Raw genomic sequence first — 19943 nt, forward strand, 5'->3', positions numbered from 1 at the left:
GTACAGCAGATAAGTGGAGGGGACAGCGTGTGTGACAGTGAAGAACCACCCTGACTCCGTCTATTAACGCGCCGAGAGCGAAAGAGTTAATGAAACTGGAAGTCTAAGTGGCTGGAGCCCCCTCCTTCCGGCTTTCTCTGTGACCGGGCCCATCCTTCTCAGAGAAAACTTCCTGGTCGTTAACCGTTATTTGTCACCAAATTATGCCTCATAAAGTCGTGCCAGTGTCGACAGTGTGCGATAATAAACAGCGCAGCTCCCAAGTTCAGGCAGAACACGAAGAGGAGTCACTTAGGATGCAGAGGTGAGTGGAACGTCGTTAAAGTTGCTCGCTGAAGTGTTAGTAAGTATCGCTGAATGTTACTAAAAGTTACACTGACGACTCATTATTTAATCATTTATTCTCAAAGGGTGTTTGTCCGAGGGTTTGAGTTTTCCTCATTACTTATCTCCCGGGTTCAAAGTAAGAAAGAGTCCCATTGTTGGCACGAACGCGGGCATTTTTTTTTTTTAGCTGTGAGTCATATTTAGTAAAACTCACCCGAGTGCTAAAGTTATACTAGTAGCTTGAGTTGGTTTAGTTTAGAGTCGAGTTGACTTTTTTTTTTAAGATTAGGTGACAATGACGACAACATCACTAGAAATATGTTGTGCCCGGGCCTGTGGAGGGATTGCTTTTCAAATGGGCAGGCCTGTTAATGTGTTACTGTGTTGTTTGGTGAAATAAACCTGTTAGATTGGACTGTAACTACCCCTGAGCAAGTCAATAATATGTGACCTCACTTTGCACGTCTCAACTGCACAACTTTTTGAAAAGTAGGACGTGGTATCTGCGTTTGCAGCTGTCATGATGAGCTGGATTCACTCTCATGCCATGCATTCCTTAGAACGGGAATGGGGAGGAGGGGGGCTCACTTAATTGGCTACTTTAGAGTGCAGCAGGTCTGGGCACGTTTACCAACCAGACAGACTGTTATTACTGTATCCATGGATGGATCCATAGTATGGGTATTTCGCGATGACATTCCTGAGTGGTTCGAGGTCATTTCTTTTGCGCTTTTGTCCTAATTTATTTACAGTCCCTAGTAGTCGTCCTGCACCTTCTAAAGCATGCAAAATAAAATCATGCAGCACATGCGCAAGTGTGCTTATTGGTCATGCTCACTGCGCTTCAGAGAATTATTTTAATTTGTAGGGCAGTGTTTGATTTAATGTTTGGTTATGGTTTTAAATATGAACCCAAAACTGCTTATTTATTATAATTGAATTATTAAAAAGTAGGTTGACACAGAAACCCTGTATATTTCTTTGTAAATTACGGGATGATAATGTTGTACAGATTTATTTATTTATTTTTACAGGGGCTGTAATAATCTTTATCTGCCCATTTAAAGTGCTGAGTGTAGCTCCTTATGATATGACATGTGACTTTGTGAGTCTGCTGTAAATTTTATTTTATTTTTTCCATTCAGCACACCTACTGGAAGGGTTTCTTTGAAAAATGGATGCATATAAAGAACAAATCTCTGTAACATGTTCGGTAATACCTTACGAAATGACGCTTATTTATTAAGGAGAGCTCTAACTATTGAGAGTTGAGTTAGGCTTCCTGCTACTAGAACTAGGGGAGTTTTGGAGGCTCGTAATTCATTCTCAGGAACACATTAACGGTGTGTTCAGAGCTGGTGAGGAACTTAATATGTCCAGAAATTATGATAATCAGCTCCTTTACATGTCAGATTTTTCTTTTTTAGGTCACTGCCAAATTTCCATTATATTCAACTATTTTGGCGTAAGGTGAGGCTATGAATTAAACCCTCACGATGCTGATCTCCTTACTATAAATGCATATATATTATATTGTCATATATAATTAATAATTTCGGTTCAGGAGTGCAATCTATAACCTTATTACTTACTTGTGGGTCAACACTTTGATCTGAATTTGACCATCTCCCTAAATGAGGCTAACAGTTTTTAAAGCTGGAGTGCAAGCCTCTTGTTTAATCCATGCTGTCCCCCCCTCCCCTACTGTGTGCCACTATTGATTAGGAAAATGACCTTTTTGTAGCTGTGCAAAGGCCAAAGCAATCAGGACAAATAGCCCTGCCTAACTTTGCGTATCTCTGTCAGGCAGCTAATATGTGCAGTGCGCTGAATGCTGACGTGCCTCACATTTTATATCTCTCCAAGTATAAAATCCCTTTGAGTCTGGATACAATTTTAGGAAAGAAATTCTGTTTGTATTAGTTGCCTTTTCAGCACGACGGATCAAAAAGTGTGTGCAGGTTTTTTTTTTTTCTTCACACTTTACCTCTGCAAGACTCGGCTTTTAACTTTTGGAAAACATAGTCAATATCCTTTAGAGACTTCATCTACTGATGTTACTGAAACGCAACCTCACAGACAGCCACTTTTTAAAGAAACCATTTCCACATTAGAAACTTTAAATGTGTTTTTGTTTCTCTTCTGTTCTCTGACATATTCTATATCTCTCGGGATTTTCATTCTGTGTCCACCCCCTTGTATCTTTCTCTCTACAGTTTCTGACTTCGTCTGCAGCTGCTCTGACTGAAATCTAGGGACTGCCAAGATGCGTTCCACTGTGGGTGGACCACCAGACACTCTTGGCCACGAACAGGCTCGTAGCAGTAACAATAACAACAACAACAACAACACCAGCGGCGAAATCAATGGAAACTCCGGTTCCCAGTATGCCCTGTGTGCTTTGGGGGTTGGACTTGTCGCCCTTGGTATTGTGATGATTGTGTGGAGTGTGGTACCTGCAACACCACTTGGCAATAGCAGCAGCAGCGGCAACCCGGCAGGTGAAGGCAGGAAAAATAAGGCGTCTTCTGTGGCCTTCGTCTTGACGGGCTGCGGAGTGGCTATGCTCCTGCTGTCATTATGTCTGGGAATGAGAAACAAACGGAGGGAGCAACAACTCCGGGAGGCCCAGAACCACAGCGGAGCACGAGGAAGGGACCAGGAGCAAAGGGAAACGTGAGTTTCATGACTGACTAAATCACTTTTTGACTTCTTTTAAAAATTAGGGCTTTTTTTTCCAAAATGACTTCTTCATTTTTTTGTGTCTATTAAGAGAATCTCAAATTCAGTTAATTGTATTCAGCACGCTCCCAGAGAGTGGGTTTTTTTTAATTTTTTTTTTAATTTTTATTTTTTAAACCTGAAAACATGTGAGAGAGATCTGCTTGTGGTTTTTATTGCCTGCTCAAGAATTTCTTTAAAGGCAGCAACATTTACTCTCACAGTAGCTGAAATTCTTTTTCAGCAGTGTAAATCTCAGGGTTAGACATCAGGGCAATCACTTTGTCAGCCCTGATATAAGCTGTATCATCTTCACTCATGTGAGTCAACGCTAGTGCAGGACCGGTCATTGTGTGACTATAATGTGTTTGTGCATTTAAATAGTATGTGTAATTAAAGTGTACCATTTCTATTCTTGCATTTCCATAAATGTTTACAGTGCTGAGCAGCAAGCCCAGCGTTACGCGGTGCCCACCTACGAGGAGGCGGTATGCAGTGGCCAGTACCCGGTCACTCAGAGCAGCCTTCGCCCGAGCGTCTCCCAGCTGCCTTCCTATGACGACCTGGTGCAAGTGGATGGTGTGCAGTACGAGAACGAGGGGTCAGAGGGCACAGTTAGCAGATCTCAGCCTGCCGTGGATTCGAGTGGTCCTCCTGCTGCTGCTGTTTCTGCATCAAACCATAGACCTGGGAAAAATAACCTTAAGCTTCTCCCTATCAGTATCCGCAGGATTAAATCGGAGAAGCTGCACATGAAAAACATTGATAACTCTCAGCCCACAGCTGGATTCAGTATTGAACCACTCACCCCCCCACCGCAGTATGAGGATAAAGTGCCGCCGCTTTAAGATGGAGCTGATAATGTTTGGAACGATTCGGTGGAATTTCGATCATCTTCTGTGGATTTTGATCAGCCTTTGCAAGCCAAGACCTGGAATATGACTTGTTGAAGAATGCGGCCAGCGGCATTAAAATACATTCTCTGTTCAACAGTAATCATCATGCCAAAGAAATCCAAAGCACTGAACGGAGGAAAACTTTGGATCTCTGAAGTGGATACAGGCAGCAAAGGACGTACTTGTTGCATCCTTGCTTACTGTGACACATCTTTATCAGACTGTGCCACATTGGATTGAGGAAACTGCACATGCAGGTTTTTTTTTGTTGTTGTTTTTTTAAAAATATTATTGTAGGTTTTCTGTTAATAAATTACCTTTGTGTTACTGGCCTCCACTGTACACTGACTGTATGGGTGAGTTGATGGTGAAAGAGCCTAAGACGCGCCTGAGAGGGGGGTGGGGTGAAGTTTTGAGAATTTAAATAGATATAGCTACCATTTAGGACTTGGAATCCTTAGGATTAGCACCGCCTGTAGTTTACCAATTGTAAGGTCCACAGCGCCTGAGTATTGTATGCACTTTGGTGGCTTGACCTGAATCAGGCTGCACGGAAACTCTCCCTCATTATCAATTGTATTGCTCCCACCCCCGGCCCTCTCGAGGTTAGGATCAAATGAATTTCGATGTGTCTTAATTGGCGTGTGTGTGAGGGTCTGCAGAGCTTTGTAGATCCAGTCTCTCTACATTTGTAATGATGGCTTCTGTTTTACTGGACTTTGATTTGGAGGGTTTCTTTTATGTCTCTGCCTCAAAAAGCTGAAACCTGGTACTGGGGGTTTCTTTACACATTTTAAAGTGAGGCATCTACTCAACGATACTCATTCGGAAGCTTTTCTACTGAACCAACATGAAACAAAGCTTTATTAGCGTCTGTCTGCTGCATTTCAAGCATCCCTTGTTGAATCTTTGGTTATGGTTCCACGGTAGTATGTTTATTTCTCGCAAAATAGAAATCCTAGTTTTCTCTTTTGAAAGGCTCCTTTGAAAGAAACTCTCTGCAGGTTTGCTCCACCCAAGGCAGGTGAAACAGGCTTGCTGAAGGATACTGTTTGACTTTTTAAGTTGTCCAGGTTGTTTGTTCTTTGCTTTTTCTTTTACCAACTGTGAAATGGTCCAAAATCAGTGCATTACTGGATTTTAGTATCATTTACTGAGTTATTGAACTGTATTAATCAGAATTGATTAGAAGAGGAACCATTTAAAAAAAAGAAAGGGGGAAAAAAAAAAAAGTGCTTGTCTAACAACTTCTCAAACATAACCAGTCATGTACAGTGCAGCTGGCATACAGGTTGGACTAAACTGTTTGCTAAGGTACAGCCATGGGTGTTTCAGGCGTAAACTGGCCAAATGTGTTTTAGGGAGAGGATGAGGATGGGAGGATGTCCGGTGACGGGGAAGAGCACAAGGCCCTGGTCCAATTTAACCCTTGGGAGGTCGTAATCGTTAAAACTCATGTTTACACTAAAGCAGCAGGATTTGCCGGCATTAAAGTCCTGATTTGTTCAAGAGAAGAGACTTTCTAGGAAGAAGAAATTTTCCGGGAAACTCAAAGTTTCTCGTTTTATGGAGTCTTTTGGCAGTGGCAGCTAATTGCAAAGTTTGCCCTTCAGCTGTATGCAGTAAAGTGCAGTTTAAACACCTTCTACTCAGAACAGCACTTCCTAAAACATCTCATTCACATTGGTTGAACTCGATTCAGCTCTAATGTTGCTCTTTTAACGTAGCATTGCAATGCTCTAACAGCAAACACAGTAGGGAGTGTTTGAGGCAAACTGATGGAACATGTGAATAGTTGAGAGCTTTTGCCTGTAGCCATGGTGAACGGCGAGATGTGAAGGCAGCTGTGTAGTCTGCTTCTCTGGGCTTGTTTTTGTTCGCGTTCTACACGGAAACAGAAAGACTCTGTGACTGTGTGCAGCTGTGCCAACATAACACCAGCTATTCTCACTTGTTTGCTGATCGCAGCTCGACTCGTATACTTGCCTTCCCTTAAAAGTGTGCAGCAAAGGTGCCGAAATAGAAGACACGCCGATGCGTTGGGAATGGTTTGGTCAGCAGCTGTATAAACACTTTGATATCTTCTTCGTGACAGACAGCTGAAGCTTAATTGTATGACTTATTAATTGCATTAAGTGTTACTAATATTGTGAAGTTGCACAGCTCACTTTTTTTTGTAAGGAAAGTGACATTTTCAATTAGACCCTTCATTATCCAGTTTTATATTGTTTCTGATAAATGCATAAGGATACCAACTGACTATACAGTATACTGCACAGCACAATTATCATGTCACTAGAGATCAGTTATTGCAATTCATCTACAGTTTTTTAAAACCACCTTCTGTGCTGCAGACATGAACACTGTACCTCATTTGCTAATGACCAATTAACTACATAACTGATTTTTATACTTGTATATAGATGAGTTCCTGGAAAAAAATGTTGTCAGTTTCATTTATTGCATTTTCTTTCTTTCTTTTTTCTTTTTTTTTTTTATTGCTTGTTTGTTTGTTTTTTTTATTGTAGATACACTGTGAAACCATGCATTTCTGATAATTTGTATTTTTTTGTTTTTGTTTAGTTTTTTGATAATGAGTTTTTTCTGAAGACTGAACAAATTTATCACATTAATATTTTATAAAAAAATAAATAAAATAATTGTTTGTTAATTGGTGTTCTGTAACTATGTCTTTGTGCATTTATGCTGACCGACATAATCTGTTGAATACATAAAATTCCTATTTTCTCCCTTATACTTATACACTCACGGCACTGCATACACATCAGTTGCTTGTTCATACATATATTTAATCAGCCAGTGGCATGGTAGCAGTTGTGCATAGTCAAGACAACCTGCTGGAGTTCAAACTGAACATCAGAATGGGAAAGAAACTTGATTTAAGTGACTTGAACGTGGCATGGCTGCTGGTGCCAGATGGGCTGGTCCGAGTATTTCAGAAACTGCTGATCTACTGGAATTTTCCCACAGAGTCATCTCTGAGGGTTACCGAGAATTGTCTGAAAGAGAGAAAATATCCAGTGAGCGGCAACGAGGTCAGAGGAGAATGGCCAGACTGCTTCAAGCTTATAGAAAGGGAACAGAGTATTGAGAGAGAATCTCTGCACATTGAACCTTAAAGAACATAGGACCACACAGAGAGACACTCCTACCAGCTAAGAACAGGAATCTGAGGCTTCAAATTGCAAAGACTCACCAAAATTGGAGAATAGAAGATTGGAAGACAGTGTTTGATCTGACATTTAGATGATGGCGTCAGAATCTGCTGTGCACAAAATGAAATCAAGGATCGATTGTGTTTCATATATAGGTTCAGGCTGCTGGTGGTGTAATGGTGTGGCGGATATTATGGTGGGAAACTGACGTTCTTGGTACCAACTAAGCATCATTACCGTAAATGCCAAAGATTACCTGACCACGTCCATCCCTTTATGAACACAGCGTATCCATCTTCTGATGGGTGCTTACTGGAGGATAACACATCATGTCACAAAGCTCAGATCATCTCGAACATGACATGAATTCATTGTACTCATATAGCCTCCACAGACACCAGATAAAGTACCTTTGACATTCGGTGGGATGACAGATGTGCAGCCAACAAATCTGCAGCACTGTGACACTAACATGCTAAATATGGACCAAAGTCTCTTGAGGAATGTTTCCAGCACCTTGTTGAATCTATGCCATGAAGAATAATGGAAGTTCTGAAGGCCAAAGGAGGTCCAAACTGGCACTAGCAAGATGTAATTATGTTGCCAAATTTCAAGGACACGATTATATATTTGACAATTATTCTGACACACAATGGTTTAATTTTACTGACAAAAACCACACTAAGTCATTCTTAATACCGACAAACCTAATCAAGAGTACTCGTGAGTTTAGTTTAGCATGAAACACCCTTCCTGGATTTGTGAGGCAGTGCTTTTGTCAGCTCAGTGTCGCATTGTTAATGTGTGTAAAGTAATCACAATAGGAAGCTGTTCATCATGTTGTTGATGTAGTTGTCGTATGGTTGGAGCGCACTTGGCTAAAGGGAGCTGGCTTCTAAAAGACACTGTAGCCCTCGCCAGAGCCAAAGTTCACCACAGCATGGAGAGCCTGCAGCTGCAGGGAGAACAAGGTTAACTCAAGAATCAAAAATCAAGGCTTTGTCTGAGGGGGCTTCTATGTTTTTGACTGATAAGAGCAATGCAAGCAACCCTTTCATTCAGATATCACAATTTGTGCTAGAGGCATCAAACTGAGCAAGAGTAGGTACAATCACAATGATATACAAAAACCTTTACTTATAACAAATCAAGCATGCCCGTCTTTCATAAACAACACCCCACAAAGCACGTGTTGGATCTCTAAGTCATAAATAGTCTTCTTTTAAAGGTGCTTTTTGTGATCACACTTTGCAAAATGTAACTAAAATGTTCACTATCAGGTGGCAGTGATTAACCAGAACATTTTAGTGTATTATTATTAATATTTTTATTACTCTTATTATTTTGGATGTGCAGTCTAGTTGTAAAAAACATGAAAATGCTTTATTTGAGCCGAGATCCAGGTTGTTGAAATTGCTAGCATTATCACTTTAGTGCAAAATGGTCCTGGGTTCAAATTTTCTTTTTCGGCTGGAGCTTGTTTCTTTTGTTAGGTTAAATGGTACTTCTAAATCAATTGTAGCTGTGCCACATAATGAGCTTCGTGGCAAGTGGATAGTCCTAGAGACATTGAATCAACAATTAGACAATTAGGCTGTGTTTGCTGCTGTTTTACTTCTGTCTTATCGTTTCTTTTCTTTACAGCAGAGTGCAGTTTCTTTCTGGGGGTTTGTGTTGGTGGTGATGATGGCTGCTTTCCAGATGCACTGGCATGTCTTCCAGTTTGGACTCAGGGCAGGCTGCTTGCCACACTGGCTTGCTACCCCACCTTGTGGCACCAGGCTGAACTGCTCAGCCTTCTAACTTCATATCTTTTTAGCACAGCTCATAGACATATGGGGACATAAGTCGCTGCACTTCTTCCTTTGCCTTTGTGCTGATAGTTTTAATTGAGTATGAAATATTTGGGGCTTAATGTTTTTAAGAAAAGAGAAAACTGCAATTAAACTGATGGTGACTGCACTTGCGTGGGGTTAATGCATGGTTGTTTGGGTGGCTAAACAATTTTAATTGGCTCTCAAGCTTATATCTTTGAGATCTCGTCCTTTTAGTAAGCTATTTTCTGACTGCATATTCTCTTTTTTGTGAAGTTCAGACTTTACTGCATGCTGCTGGTGACAAACATCTTTGCTGATGCTAGAGAAGCTATCCTGTTAATGTGCTCAGGAGCCCTGACAACTAACAGAAAAATCTAAACTTGTCGTATTTTGTTCATGGTGGAGTACTGGCACTGGCACAGTACTTTAATTTGGCTCATAAATCAGTGCTAAAAGCCCATGGTGAACAGTTAAAGCTGCCACAGATAGAAAATTTAACGATTTGTTTATTGAAACACCTAATATACATATTTTCCATAATAAATACACCCACATTTTCCACTTTATGCTTGAGAGCTTTTAAAAAAATGTGTTTTATTGTAGGTTTAGTTACACAGCCAGCGTTCATCTGATTTTGATTTGATTTGAACAGTGTGCTGTCCAAAGGAACAAGAGAGGGGACATGAGAGTCCCCTCCATGGATTTGGCTACAGTGTCCACTACTGTCTGGCTGGAGTGAGAGCTTAGGTAAGGCATCATATTTTATATCTGTAGTAATAAATGAATAACATGTATAAGTCATGCTGTTCTCTGTGAGGCCACCTCAAGCAGAGGTCGGAAACCACAGCACTCAACTGAGACAGGGTTAGCGATAGGGTTAGCTGTGTTTCCTGGTACTGTCTGATTATTTTCAGTAAATACACTCTTAGAAAGGGTGTTTGAATATGACGGCAGTTTAAGACATGACTCATGTTCTGACTTTTTATAGTTCTGGGTCTTGATTAATTATTAAACATCTTAGTCCAGCCTGTGCCATGACACAATCTTTATTTCGTTTATGTGTGATCATGAATGACCCGGGAGATTAATAATTAGCTGCCTGCTTCACGTTACAGAGATCTGTAGGGTCCATCCAAGTGATGACGAAACTTCTTCAGTCTCAGCTGACCACAGATTTATCCAATCTTATAAACAGCATATTTGCATAATGACAGAAACTAGCAGCACTGAAGGAACTGGGCTGGGAGGTCAGTTCCTTGATCATTAATATCAAAACCTGCAGTCAGCTGAGACTGAAGAAGTCATTTGAATGAGTGACGAAACGTTTCTCCCACTGAAAACACTACATCCAGATGAACAGAATCAACTGTTGTGTATACTTTGTCTTGTGCTTAAAACGGTCTTGCACTCAGACTGTATGCATGCAACTTCCCTCTTGTTTCCTAGGAAACTGGGTCAGCAATGCAGAAAGTCAAACAAATACTGGAAACTTGAGTACAGGACAAGTGGTTGTTGATAAGAAGTTCCCATCAGTGTTCTAGGGCACTGAAAAGTGGAAACTATTTTACTACCCAAGTATCACTGATCAAACATAATAGCTGAAGTATTTTTCAGAATAAAACAAATATGAATATGCAGACTCCTTTAGCAAGGTTCTGTTATACTTTACTGCTATTTCTATTTTTAGAAAACTGCTAAAATTACAATAAAGCAGAGATGGTAGAACAAAAAATTATGCAACTTTTCAAAACAAAATTGTGGGTATATATTCTTTATTTCAGAATTTGCAAAGTGTTTTTCATCCCACAAAGCTGTTCTCTCAATAGGCCACCATTTTCTGTGAAAGAGATAATAGAGAAATGTTAGACTTAAAGTAAAATAATGGTATTAGCAGCATTGAAATTATGCACAAACGTATGGACACTTACAGAGCTGATCCAGTCGATGTAAGAGCTGACTCGGGTAAAGACAGTGGGCTTCTTGGCGTAGTTGCAGCTGAGCCCAGAGCCAAAGCTGACAATACCGTGAACCTCCCAGACTCCAGCAGCGTTCATACAGTTCAGAGGACCGCCAGAGTCTCCCTGAGTCAGGTGGGGGAATCAAAGTGATCAGTGTGCGAATTCCACATTCAGCAGTTATTTCTTAGACTAGCCCACAATTTTCTGATTGCTTATCACACATTACAGAGATTCTTTTACATTTTATGTTGCTCACAAAAATGCAGCTTAGTAGAGATGGTTGTGACATCATTGGGAATAATATAATACAATTTTTGAACATTAATCTCATTTTCTTTTCCTTAAAATTAATAAAAAAGTAATTACTTTATAATAACAACTTGTTTTGTGTCGCTGGCTTTTGCAGAACCCACAGTTAATTAATTTTAATGCAAAGGCAAAATGGCCAGTATTTGAGAATCTTTGACTAGTAAATATGATAGCTTTGCTTAAAAATGAATGAGAGTTGCACTTGCTAGTCACTAGCTTTTATTTGTGGCTAAATGTTGTGCCAAGTGAGAAGATTGGATGGAAGAATAAATACAAAAAATATGTGTCCCTTCATTCACAGCATGTGGAAACGTGTGACTGAGTTAATTCTACAGTCTGTGTGGCACACTCTGAACTTTTAGGAAAGTTGAGTTTAACTGAAGTTAGCTGATGTGTGAAAGTGTGACTCTTACAGTGTTACTTTATGTGATTAGAAAATCATTATTTTAGACTCACATTGCAGCCAGCCACAACTCCGTCTCCACCCGCACAGACCATGGTTTCCTTCACCTGAGAACCCCACCAGTCAGGCTGACTGCAGGTTGGGTAGTCCACCACTGGCAGGAGAGCCTGCTGCAGGATGTCAGCAATGGGACCTCCGGCTGTGTGGACAACAAAGACGTAGTTCATCTCAGACAAAAATCTCAAACAAAAGAATCCAGGGGCCAAAGGGCGGAACTCAGTTCTATTTAATACTGTTTTTTATTTCTTTATAAGCTCATTGTCGGGGCCCTCCACAACAGTTCCAGTTTTTCATGTAAAAAATTCCCTTGTAAAAAATTTATTGCTCATCCCTGTTTAATTGTAAAATAGTTATGATGGATTAGTCTACAGAATGATCCTGAAAGGATTTTTGACTCTTCTTTGACTGGGTTCCCTGGTGACCTAGTGGTTAAGACACCAAGTATGCCCTTACTTACATTCCCGACTGTGCTATCCAAATTAATAACAGAAATATGATTCTTTATTCCAGAAAAACGAAGCACTAAACAACCAAAAATGCATCATGTTAGTTAGTAAAAGTATGTGTGTATAGATTTAATTTAAAAAGTAAAAACATGCTAAGATGATACTGTATACTAGGAACTGACTAAGTAAAATCAACTTATCAAAAACATCCGTATAGTCTTCCCTTCGAGGGGGAAAAAAAGAGAAAGAGACAGTTTACATAACAAGTTGTGTCACGTAATGATTATTTGAGAAGCTTTGAAGGGATGGATAGAATTAAAGAAAGCTTTTCTTTAAAAAAAAAGGGCACTCACTGAACAGGCGACCCCACCCAGTGATGTAGCAGGATTCATTATTGGGGAGCACAAATTCGGCCTCGGGAAGACAAGAAGCCATGACGGTATCAGAGAAGTTAACGGAGGACTCGAGCTTGATCAGGGCGATGTCATTACTGGGCAAGAAATGATTAAACATTGTATTTAACCAAATACTCAGCCCACAATTATAAATGCACATAACGCACATGATCTTTTTGATATTCAAGTCTCACAGGTAAATTCTTAGTAGTAGCGGTAAAATGTTACCGAATAAAAAAGGAGTTCCAGTCCTCATGCACAATGATGTTAGAGGTGCCGACGAACACGGAGCCATTCTCTGTCTCTAACAGGTTGTGCTTTCCCAGTGCCACTCTGTACTCCCTGCTGGAGCTGCAAGGTGACAGAACAGATTATAATGCTGATATGTGTAAGCAAAAAATTTGTTTCTGTGATCGTTAGTAATTCCATGCATGATTAAAACCCTTGGTTCTTATACCTGATACAGTGTGCAGCAGTGAGGACCCACTGGTCAGAGATCAGAGTGCCTCCACAGGTGTGTCTCCACTCACCCGCGCTGTTGTACTGCAGGGAAACCTAAAACATACATAAGAGTACAGTGAATTACCTCTTTGCTATGTTTGAGCTTGATTTTGTGCTTTATGAGAGTGCTGCTTGTTACACTGGTTGCAGTCTGTTCACCCTTGTGGGAGTTTGCAAAGTGTTTGTTGTTACTTGGTCATTTCTCTGGATAATCTAAAATCTGTAATCTAAAAACCCAAACTGTACAGCATTTCAGTTTTTTAAAAACCATATCCTCCTATGCCTTTTAATTTACTGTACTGTAACCACTGTAAACCTTTTTTTTAAAGATCCTCCAATAATGCTTCAAATCGCCTCAATAACTTTTCATACCAGTCTTTACCAGTCTAGCAGTAAATAAAGTCTGCCTATCTTTAACAGAATACATTTTATGTTGATGATATTCAGATTTTTCTGAATAAAGTTTTGAGTGTTTACCTGCCAGGGCCAGCTGTGAGGCCTGACATCATGTCCTCCAACCACCCGCGACACCACAGGGGGGATGGTAGGCAGCCCACACCCGTAGGCTGAGGGGACATATGAGAAAAAGATTTAAAAAAAAAAAAAAGCCCATTGTTTACCTGCATGAAATTTTGTAGAAAATACCCACTGAAGAGACAGCTGGATAAAAACAGATTTTTGTGTGCAGTGTTTGAAAAGCTCCTTACCTCCTGCGACAAACAGAGCAAGCACCAGAAACTTCATCTTGGCTGTATCTCCACAGATTCCATTCAACCTGTGACATTTTTATACCTTTCACACTGTTACGCAACAGAAATCCTTGGAAACTGAGCCTCTGACAAGCCTTGATGCTTGGGTGGAGCTAAGTGAACGGAACGGGACAAAGTATTTTGGAGTGCAGTATTTTTTATGTTTTTTTTTTAAACGTATCAGTGGAATTGAGGGTTTTTAACTTTATCACCACATGCTGCAGTTCACACAAAGACACAAAGAACCTGACTGCATATTTACTGCAACGCCCCCTATTCTGATTTCCTTTGAAATGCTGCACTCTCATGTAGGTGGAGGAAGAAAAACAAAACACAATGACACAGCTGTCTAATGAACTAATACATTATTATTAGTGTAGCACTGACATACTACCTCCCTTGTAAATGTTCAGTTAGTTTTTGGACAGTGACACAGAATTTGCACTTGTGCCTCTGATCGGTATTGGAATATTTGGCTGAAACTGAGCAGAGAGTATAACCCTGTACAACTGTGAATTCTGTGGTTTTTCAGGGCTTTTGATGTTGCTGAGCTGGCCAGGACATTCGTTCTTTTGAAGAATATACTGGATTATTGATTTGGGCACTTCCAAAGTTTTTGCTGTCCTTCTGATGGGCTTATTTTGGCTTTTCAGCCTCATCCTGAGCTCCTTTACTTACACTTACATCTCTCTGGACAACATATTGAAAGTTATAGTAAATCGCAACCATAATGCAGGTTGAATAATTAAAGTGTACTCCAGAACTTTTATCTGGTGAATTTGCCAAAAAATAGTGAGGGCAAAAAAAGCCTAGTTTCACCACGAAACTGCTTATCAGTGAATTATCCAATTACTTTTGACCTGCTGTGAATGGGGCACCATGTATAAAAATGTCTACAATATTTTTGTAAAACCCTTGACTTGTCAATCATTATATAATAGATATTTAAGCAAGAATTTCAACTAGGAAATTGCTTGCACAGTTTATATTATTCTATTTGGTCCCATTTGGCATGGTTTAGATGTGGAGCTAGTGCTATTCCAGTAGTTATGGGCAGAATTTATGGACCTAAGTGTGAAAATGGAAAAAAAAATTTTTCTTTGATGTTAAAATACAGGACTGACTTGTTTAATACCCAAGCTTCAGACTCTCTTGTATGAAATATAAAAGGCGTGACCAATTCAGCAGGCATCTGCATGGTTCACACAGAGGTAGAGACGGGGAGATAAGGTTTATTTGGGGATATCTGTGGTTACTTATCTCCAAGGTTGATTTGTTTTTCCTAGCAAAATTTCACTTGCTGTGCTGACGGAAATGTTGCAACATGCGATTTCTGCCTGCTGACTCACTATATAAGGGATAGCAGGTGCCTCTAAACTTCTACTGAAGAGAGTCACAATGATGTTCATTTTCTTGGCTTTGTTTGTCGTCGGCGGTAAGCAAATACGTCTTTGACGATTATGTTATGTGTTGGCAAATAAATGTGAACATGCTGTAATACTTCTGATTCTCGTGGAGCATCAGAAATCATCCTACTTTCCACTGTTTCCTCTTAGCCTACGGGTGCGGCACCCCCACCTATCCCCCCATTCTCACCAGAGTGGTTGGTGGAGAAGATGTCCGTCCACACAGCTGGCCCTGGCAGGTATACATACACCTGGGGCGATCGTGGCTCAAGAGTTGGGAGTTCGTCTTGTAATCGGAAGGTTGCCGGTTCGAGCCCCGGCTTGGACAGTCTCGGTCGTTGTGTCCTTGGGCAAGACACTTCACCCGTTGCCTACTGGTGGTGGTCAGAGGGCCTGGTGGCGCCAGTGTCCGGCAGCCTCGCCTCTGTCAGTGCGCCCCAGGGTGGCTGTGGCTATAATGTAGCTTGCCATCACCAGTGTGTGTGTGACAGGTTGTGTAAAGCGCTTTGGGGTCCTCAGGGACTAGAAAAGCGTTATACAAATACAGGCCATTTACCGTTAAAACTCATTGTGCCGTGCTGTTATTTGTTGTCCTCAGATCTCTCTGCAGTACAAGAGTGGCAACAACTTCTATCACACCTGTGGTGGTACTCTGATCTCCAACGAGTGGGTCCTCACTGCTGCTCACTGCATTGGGTATGGAAAAGAAAAAAGGAAGACGTCTAAAATGGAGTGCACACATATGGCACAGAACCAGACATACTGTAGAGATCGTAGGGTGTTATATATTGCCATATATAACTTATATATCAAAAATGCATAACTTTTCTTATTGTTTTTGTGTTTGGCCAAGCAGCAGTTACACCTACAGAGTTTACCTGGGAAAACACAGTCTGGACACCGCCAATGAGTCTGGCTCCATCGCCATCAGCCCTTCTGTTATTGTTGTCCATCCTAACTGGGACTCTTACAACATTCGGTGGGCCATTTAGCCCACAGTACACTGTTGTGGGCTGGAAACTATGTTATTATGTTTCAAATACTTAATTCATGCTATCGCTGCTTGTTAGCACTCTCTAAGTATGACATTTCTATCCACACCCTAGCAATGACGTTGCCCTGATCAAACTGTCATCACCTGTTCAAAACACTAACGCCATCTCGCCTGCCTGTCTTCCTACCTCTGGTGAGACCCTGCCTAATGGTGCTCCCTGCTATGTCACTGGCTGGGGACGTCTGTGGAGTAAGTTCTATTATAGTAACTATATAAAAGTTCAACTAACTATAAAGGCTGCTCACATAAAGCTCCAAAGCCCCGTCTTCAGGGTTTTATAAGTTTTAATATGTTTTCCTGTGGATAATTTTCTCTTGTGAGTTGCTTCTTGTCACTGGCTTACAGTGACAAAAATTCCCCAAAATACACATTTTAAAGTATCACAAAAGACCTCTTGCATCATATTAATCAAAATAGTTTGGATTTTTATGCAGTTTTTAAATCTGCAGCTAAATCAAAACTGTGTCTTGTCAACGTAGTTCTCAAACTGTGCTGGCCATGAATCTGGCGATCTTGACTCTAGCCCTGAATCTGAATGCGTTGTCTTTCTCCTCTAAAGCTGGAGGCCCTATTGCTGACATCATGCAGCAGGCTCTTCTTCCTGTTGTTGATTACAGCACCTGTTCCAGGTCTGACTGGTGGGGCAATCTGGTCACCACAAACATGATCTGTGCTGGTGGAGATGGTGTTGTGTCTAGCTGCAACGTGAGTCAAATTTGGTTTATTTCACCAACTTTGAAGTATTTGTCGCTGTTTAAATCAGAAAATATGTCCTAGCCTCAAGAGCATCTTTCTATGACCACATTTGCCTTTTAGGGAGACTCTGGCGGTCCCCTGAACTGCCAGAATCCTGATGGCTCCTGGGATGTCCATGGAATTGTGAGCTTTGGCTCAAGTGCAGGCTGTAACTACTACAAGAAGCCCTCTGTCTTCACCAAGGTCAGCGCCTACACATCCTGGATCAACAATGTAAGTATAAAAAACTTTTGTTCCAAATATCTCACAGTACACAAGATACTTTTTTAAAAGACAAAACTACAACAGAAAGATGATCTGTCACTTGTTTGCGCTAATTATTACACAAATTATAAAATGTTCCATACTCCGATCTTAATTTTAAACATCCTCTTAATGCTTTTTCTTTTCTTTTTCTTTTTCTTTTTTTTGTCCAGGTCATGACCTCATACTAAGCTATGGACGGGCTTTTGTCAAACTTAGCAGGTAGATAAGTGATCAAATAAAAAAAAAAACATACAGTGGATAATCCAGAGTCCTGTGTGGTTTCTTGGTCATGCAATGAGGAAACAGCTTAAACTAAACATTTATTAAGCATGTGAACACAACTTCCTATGTCATTTTGTTCAAGCAAGACAATTTTCACATTTAGTCATGGATTTTATTGTAATGACTACAAGATAGCCCTGCCAATTAATAACCACATGCTAAAGAATGGAACATAATCACCACAAACATCAATAATTGAATCTCCATCCTGTAGTGGAAAATGTGCAAAAAACAGAACTGTTATGAGCAGGGTGTGGAAAAATAACCACATAGTAAAAATAGATTATGGAGAGCAAGAAAGGCAAAATTCTTTACATGCCAAAGGGAAATGCACACAAGCTGCAGGCTGGGAAAACAGGCCAGTCGTTCTTGGGAACAGTCTTTTCCTCCAGGCTTCATTTTTATTAAATAGCTGCTTGTGCTGCAGGATGAGAGCATCCATCTGTTTTCGTGACACCATGTTGCAGTCATCTGAAACACCCCTGAAGACAAAACAAACCATAATTTTCCTTACTCCGAAACCAGAAGCCACATCGACACACGAATAGAATACATAATTTCCATAGAAGTTATCCGAATGGTTTCAGGTGGAACTGTGACAGCAAAACTTTCCAGAATTTCCGCTTTCCACCACTACCTGGTTTACCTTGTAATCAGAAGGTTGCCGGTTCGAGCCCCGGCTACGACAGTCTCGTCCCTGAGTGGAGGAAAATTGCTACCTTATTGTGGTGGAGGGGTTTGTGTGTCCCAGGGATCCCAGGGGCTATGTTGTCTGGGCGCTTTTGCCCCCTGGTAGGGTCTCCCATGGCAAATTGGTCCTGGGTGAGGGACCAGACAAAGAACGATTCAGAAGACCCCTATGAAAAGACCATCGAGGGAACAGTTCACACTGCCTGGGATTGGGTTTATTGGGGCCCTGCCCAGGAGCCAGGCCCGGGGAGGGTGCCCGAGGGCGAGCGTCTGGTGGCCGGGCCTTAGTCCACGGGGCCCGGCCGGGCACAGCCCGAAAAAGGGACAAGGGCCCATCTTCCTGCAGGCCCACCACCTGCAGGAGGCACCGTAGGGGTCGTGTGCAATGTAAGTCGGACGGCGGCCAGGCCACCGACTCCCAGGACTGGCCCAGGACTGTTGTCTTCCAGGATTTAGGCTGACTAGCGTCTCACCTGGCATCCCATTCCTGGTCAGAGGTATGAAAGTTATTGTTAATGGCCTTCTTATTTATTTTAAAAATTTTTAACCGGACTGGAGATATCTAGAACAGAGCAGTATGTATAAGTGCTGATTAATCACTTATTATGGCGACATGGAGTAAATAATTTCTATTATTTGGTAAGGATGTGCGTGTGTGAGCAAGCTTGGGTTGTTAAATGAAAATTAGCTTATCTTAATGTTAAGCTAAGCGATTAGCTATTCTTAAAATGCACATTAAGCAAAAGTTTGTATTTTATGCACTCACTGACACAAAGGTGAGAAAAAAATCACATGAATTCGTATATAGGTCTATGTGTAAATATAATCACACATAATCCCTCATGCGTAAACACAGTTGTTAAAGAGACCAACAAGAAAAGTAAAAAGGAAAACTTACCAAACAAACACTAATTTTCTGTGTGCAATAGAGGGAGTTGGGTTGTGGGCTTGTCTTTTTGTCTTTTTTATTTGAAATAAACAAACAACAAAAAGGTTGTGAAGTAAAGCTGTAATCAGTGGTGCTGCTAAATGCTCTGGTTAAGCTAATATGTATTTGTGTTTTCATGCAGTCTTTAATGTATAAAAATGTATATTAATCAGGCAAACTTTGTCATAATCATTTTTGCGCATTAAAGACAGAAATATGTGTGTTAAATCATATAAATACCTCTTGACTGCACTAAAATGCCAGAGGTCAACATGTTGCCATTTGTGCTGTAATACTGCCATCTAGAGGACAAATAAGTGAACACATTACATTAGATAAAGGTACCCAGTATGCTATTGTACAAGCTACGTGAAAAACACACGGTATTAATAATAACGTCACTGTCCATCAGTAGTTACATAATAGTTAATAATCTTGCTGTAAACAACTTTTTTTTTACATTTACAGTCAAACATTAGAATTTTGAATCCTGAAAGTTCTGTATTCTGTGTGATTAGGAGTAGTTACTGCCAATATACTGACAGAACCTGTAAGCGTCATGATACCACAGCAATAAATGACAAAGTTAATGAAGGGTCGCATTTTGTATCTGAGGATTTGTGGCAGTAGAGAGTGTGAATCATTTCAGATCTGTGTGTCTGGGCATCTTTATAACCTTCCTCCTACACAGTCTAATAACCTTTCGACTTTAACATATGACTGAAGGCAGTAATCTTAGCATTTTGTACCGATTTTACTTTGTGCAGTATGGAGCTCATTGTGGTGAGGTTTTAGAAAAGAAGAAAATAGTGGAGTCTTGAGT

The 19943-nt window shown here is 40.7% G+C and overlaps 3 protein-coding genes across 3 annotated transcripts; 2 read left to right on the forward strand and 1 right to left on the reverse strand.

Annotated features, from left to right (window-relative positions):
* The first annotated feature begins 135 nt into the window (after positions 1–135).
* tmem51a (transmembrane protein 51a) lies at positions 136–5154 on the forward strand. Its single transcript, XM_005732986.1, has 3 exons — positions 136–304; positions 2544–3003; positions 3488–5154. Exons 2-3 carry the CDS (start codon positions 2594–2596, stop codon positions 3894–3896), a joined length of 819 nt encoding a protein of 272 aa, XP_005733043.1. The 5' UTR covers positions 136–304; positions 2544–2593; the 3' UTR covers positions 3897–5154.
* Positions 5155–10692: 5538 nt separating this feature from the next.
* Positions 10693–13783, reverse strand: ela2l (elastase 2 like). Its single transcript, XM_005732987.1, has 8 exons — positions 13717–13783; positions 13487–13575; positions 12966–13063; positions 12737–12859; positions 12467–12603; positions 11661–11806; positions 10866–11018; positions 10693–10774 (listed from the first exon to the last, which is right to left on the reverse strand). Exons 1-8 carry the CDS (start codon positions 13751–13753, stop codon positions 10757–10759), a joined length of 801 nt encoding a protein of 266 aa, XP_005733044.1. The 5' UTR covers positions 13754–13783; the 3' UTR covers positions 10693–10756.
* Positions 13784–15106: 1323 nt separating this feature from the next.
* LOC102209843 (chymotrypsin-like elastase family member 2A) lies at positions 15107–17482 on the forward strand. The gene is made up of 8 exons (XM_005732988.1): positions 15107–15193; positions 15315–15403; positions 15763–15860; positions 16021–16143; positions 16271–16407; positions 16778–16923; positions 17035–17187; positions 17391–17482. The coding sequence occupies exons 1-8, from the start codon at positions 15157–15159 to the stop codon at positions 17406–17408; spliced, it is 801 nt and encodes a 266-aa protein (XP_005733045.1). The 5' UTR covers positions 15107–15156; the 3' UTR covers positions 17409–17482.
* The last annotated feature ends 2461 nt before the right edge of the window (positions 17483–19943 follow it).

This window comes from Pundamilia nyererei, unplaced genomic scaffold (genome assembly GCF_000239375.1).
Source record: "Pundamilia nyererei isolate P.nyererei 1_Seehausen unplaced genomic scaffold, PunNye1.0 scaffold00049, whole genome shotgun sequence".
Classification (NCBI taxonomy): domain Eukaryota; kingdom Metazoa; phylum Chordata; class Actinopteri; order Cichliformes; family Cichlidae; genus Pundamilia; species Pundamilia nyererei.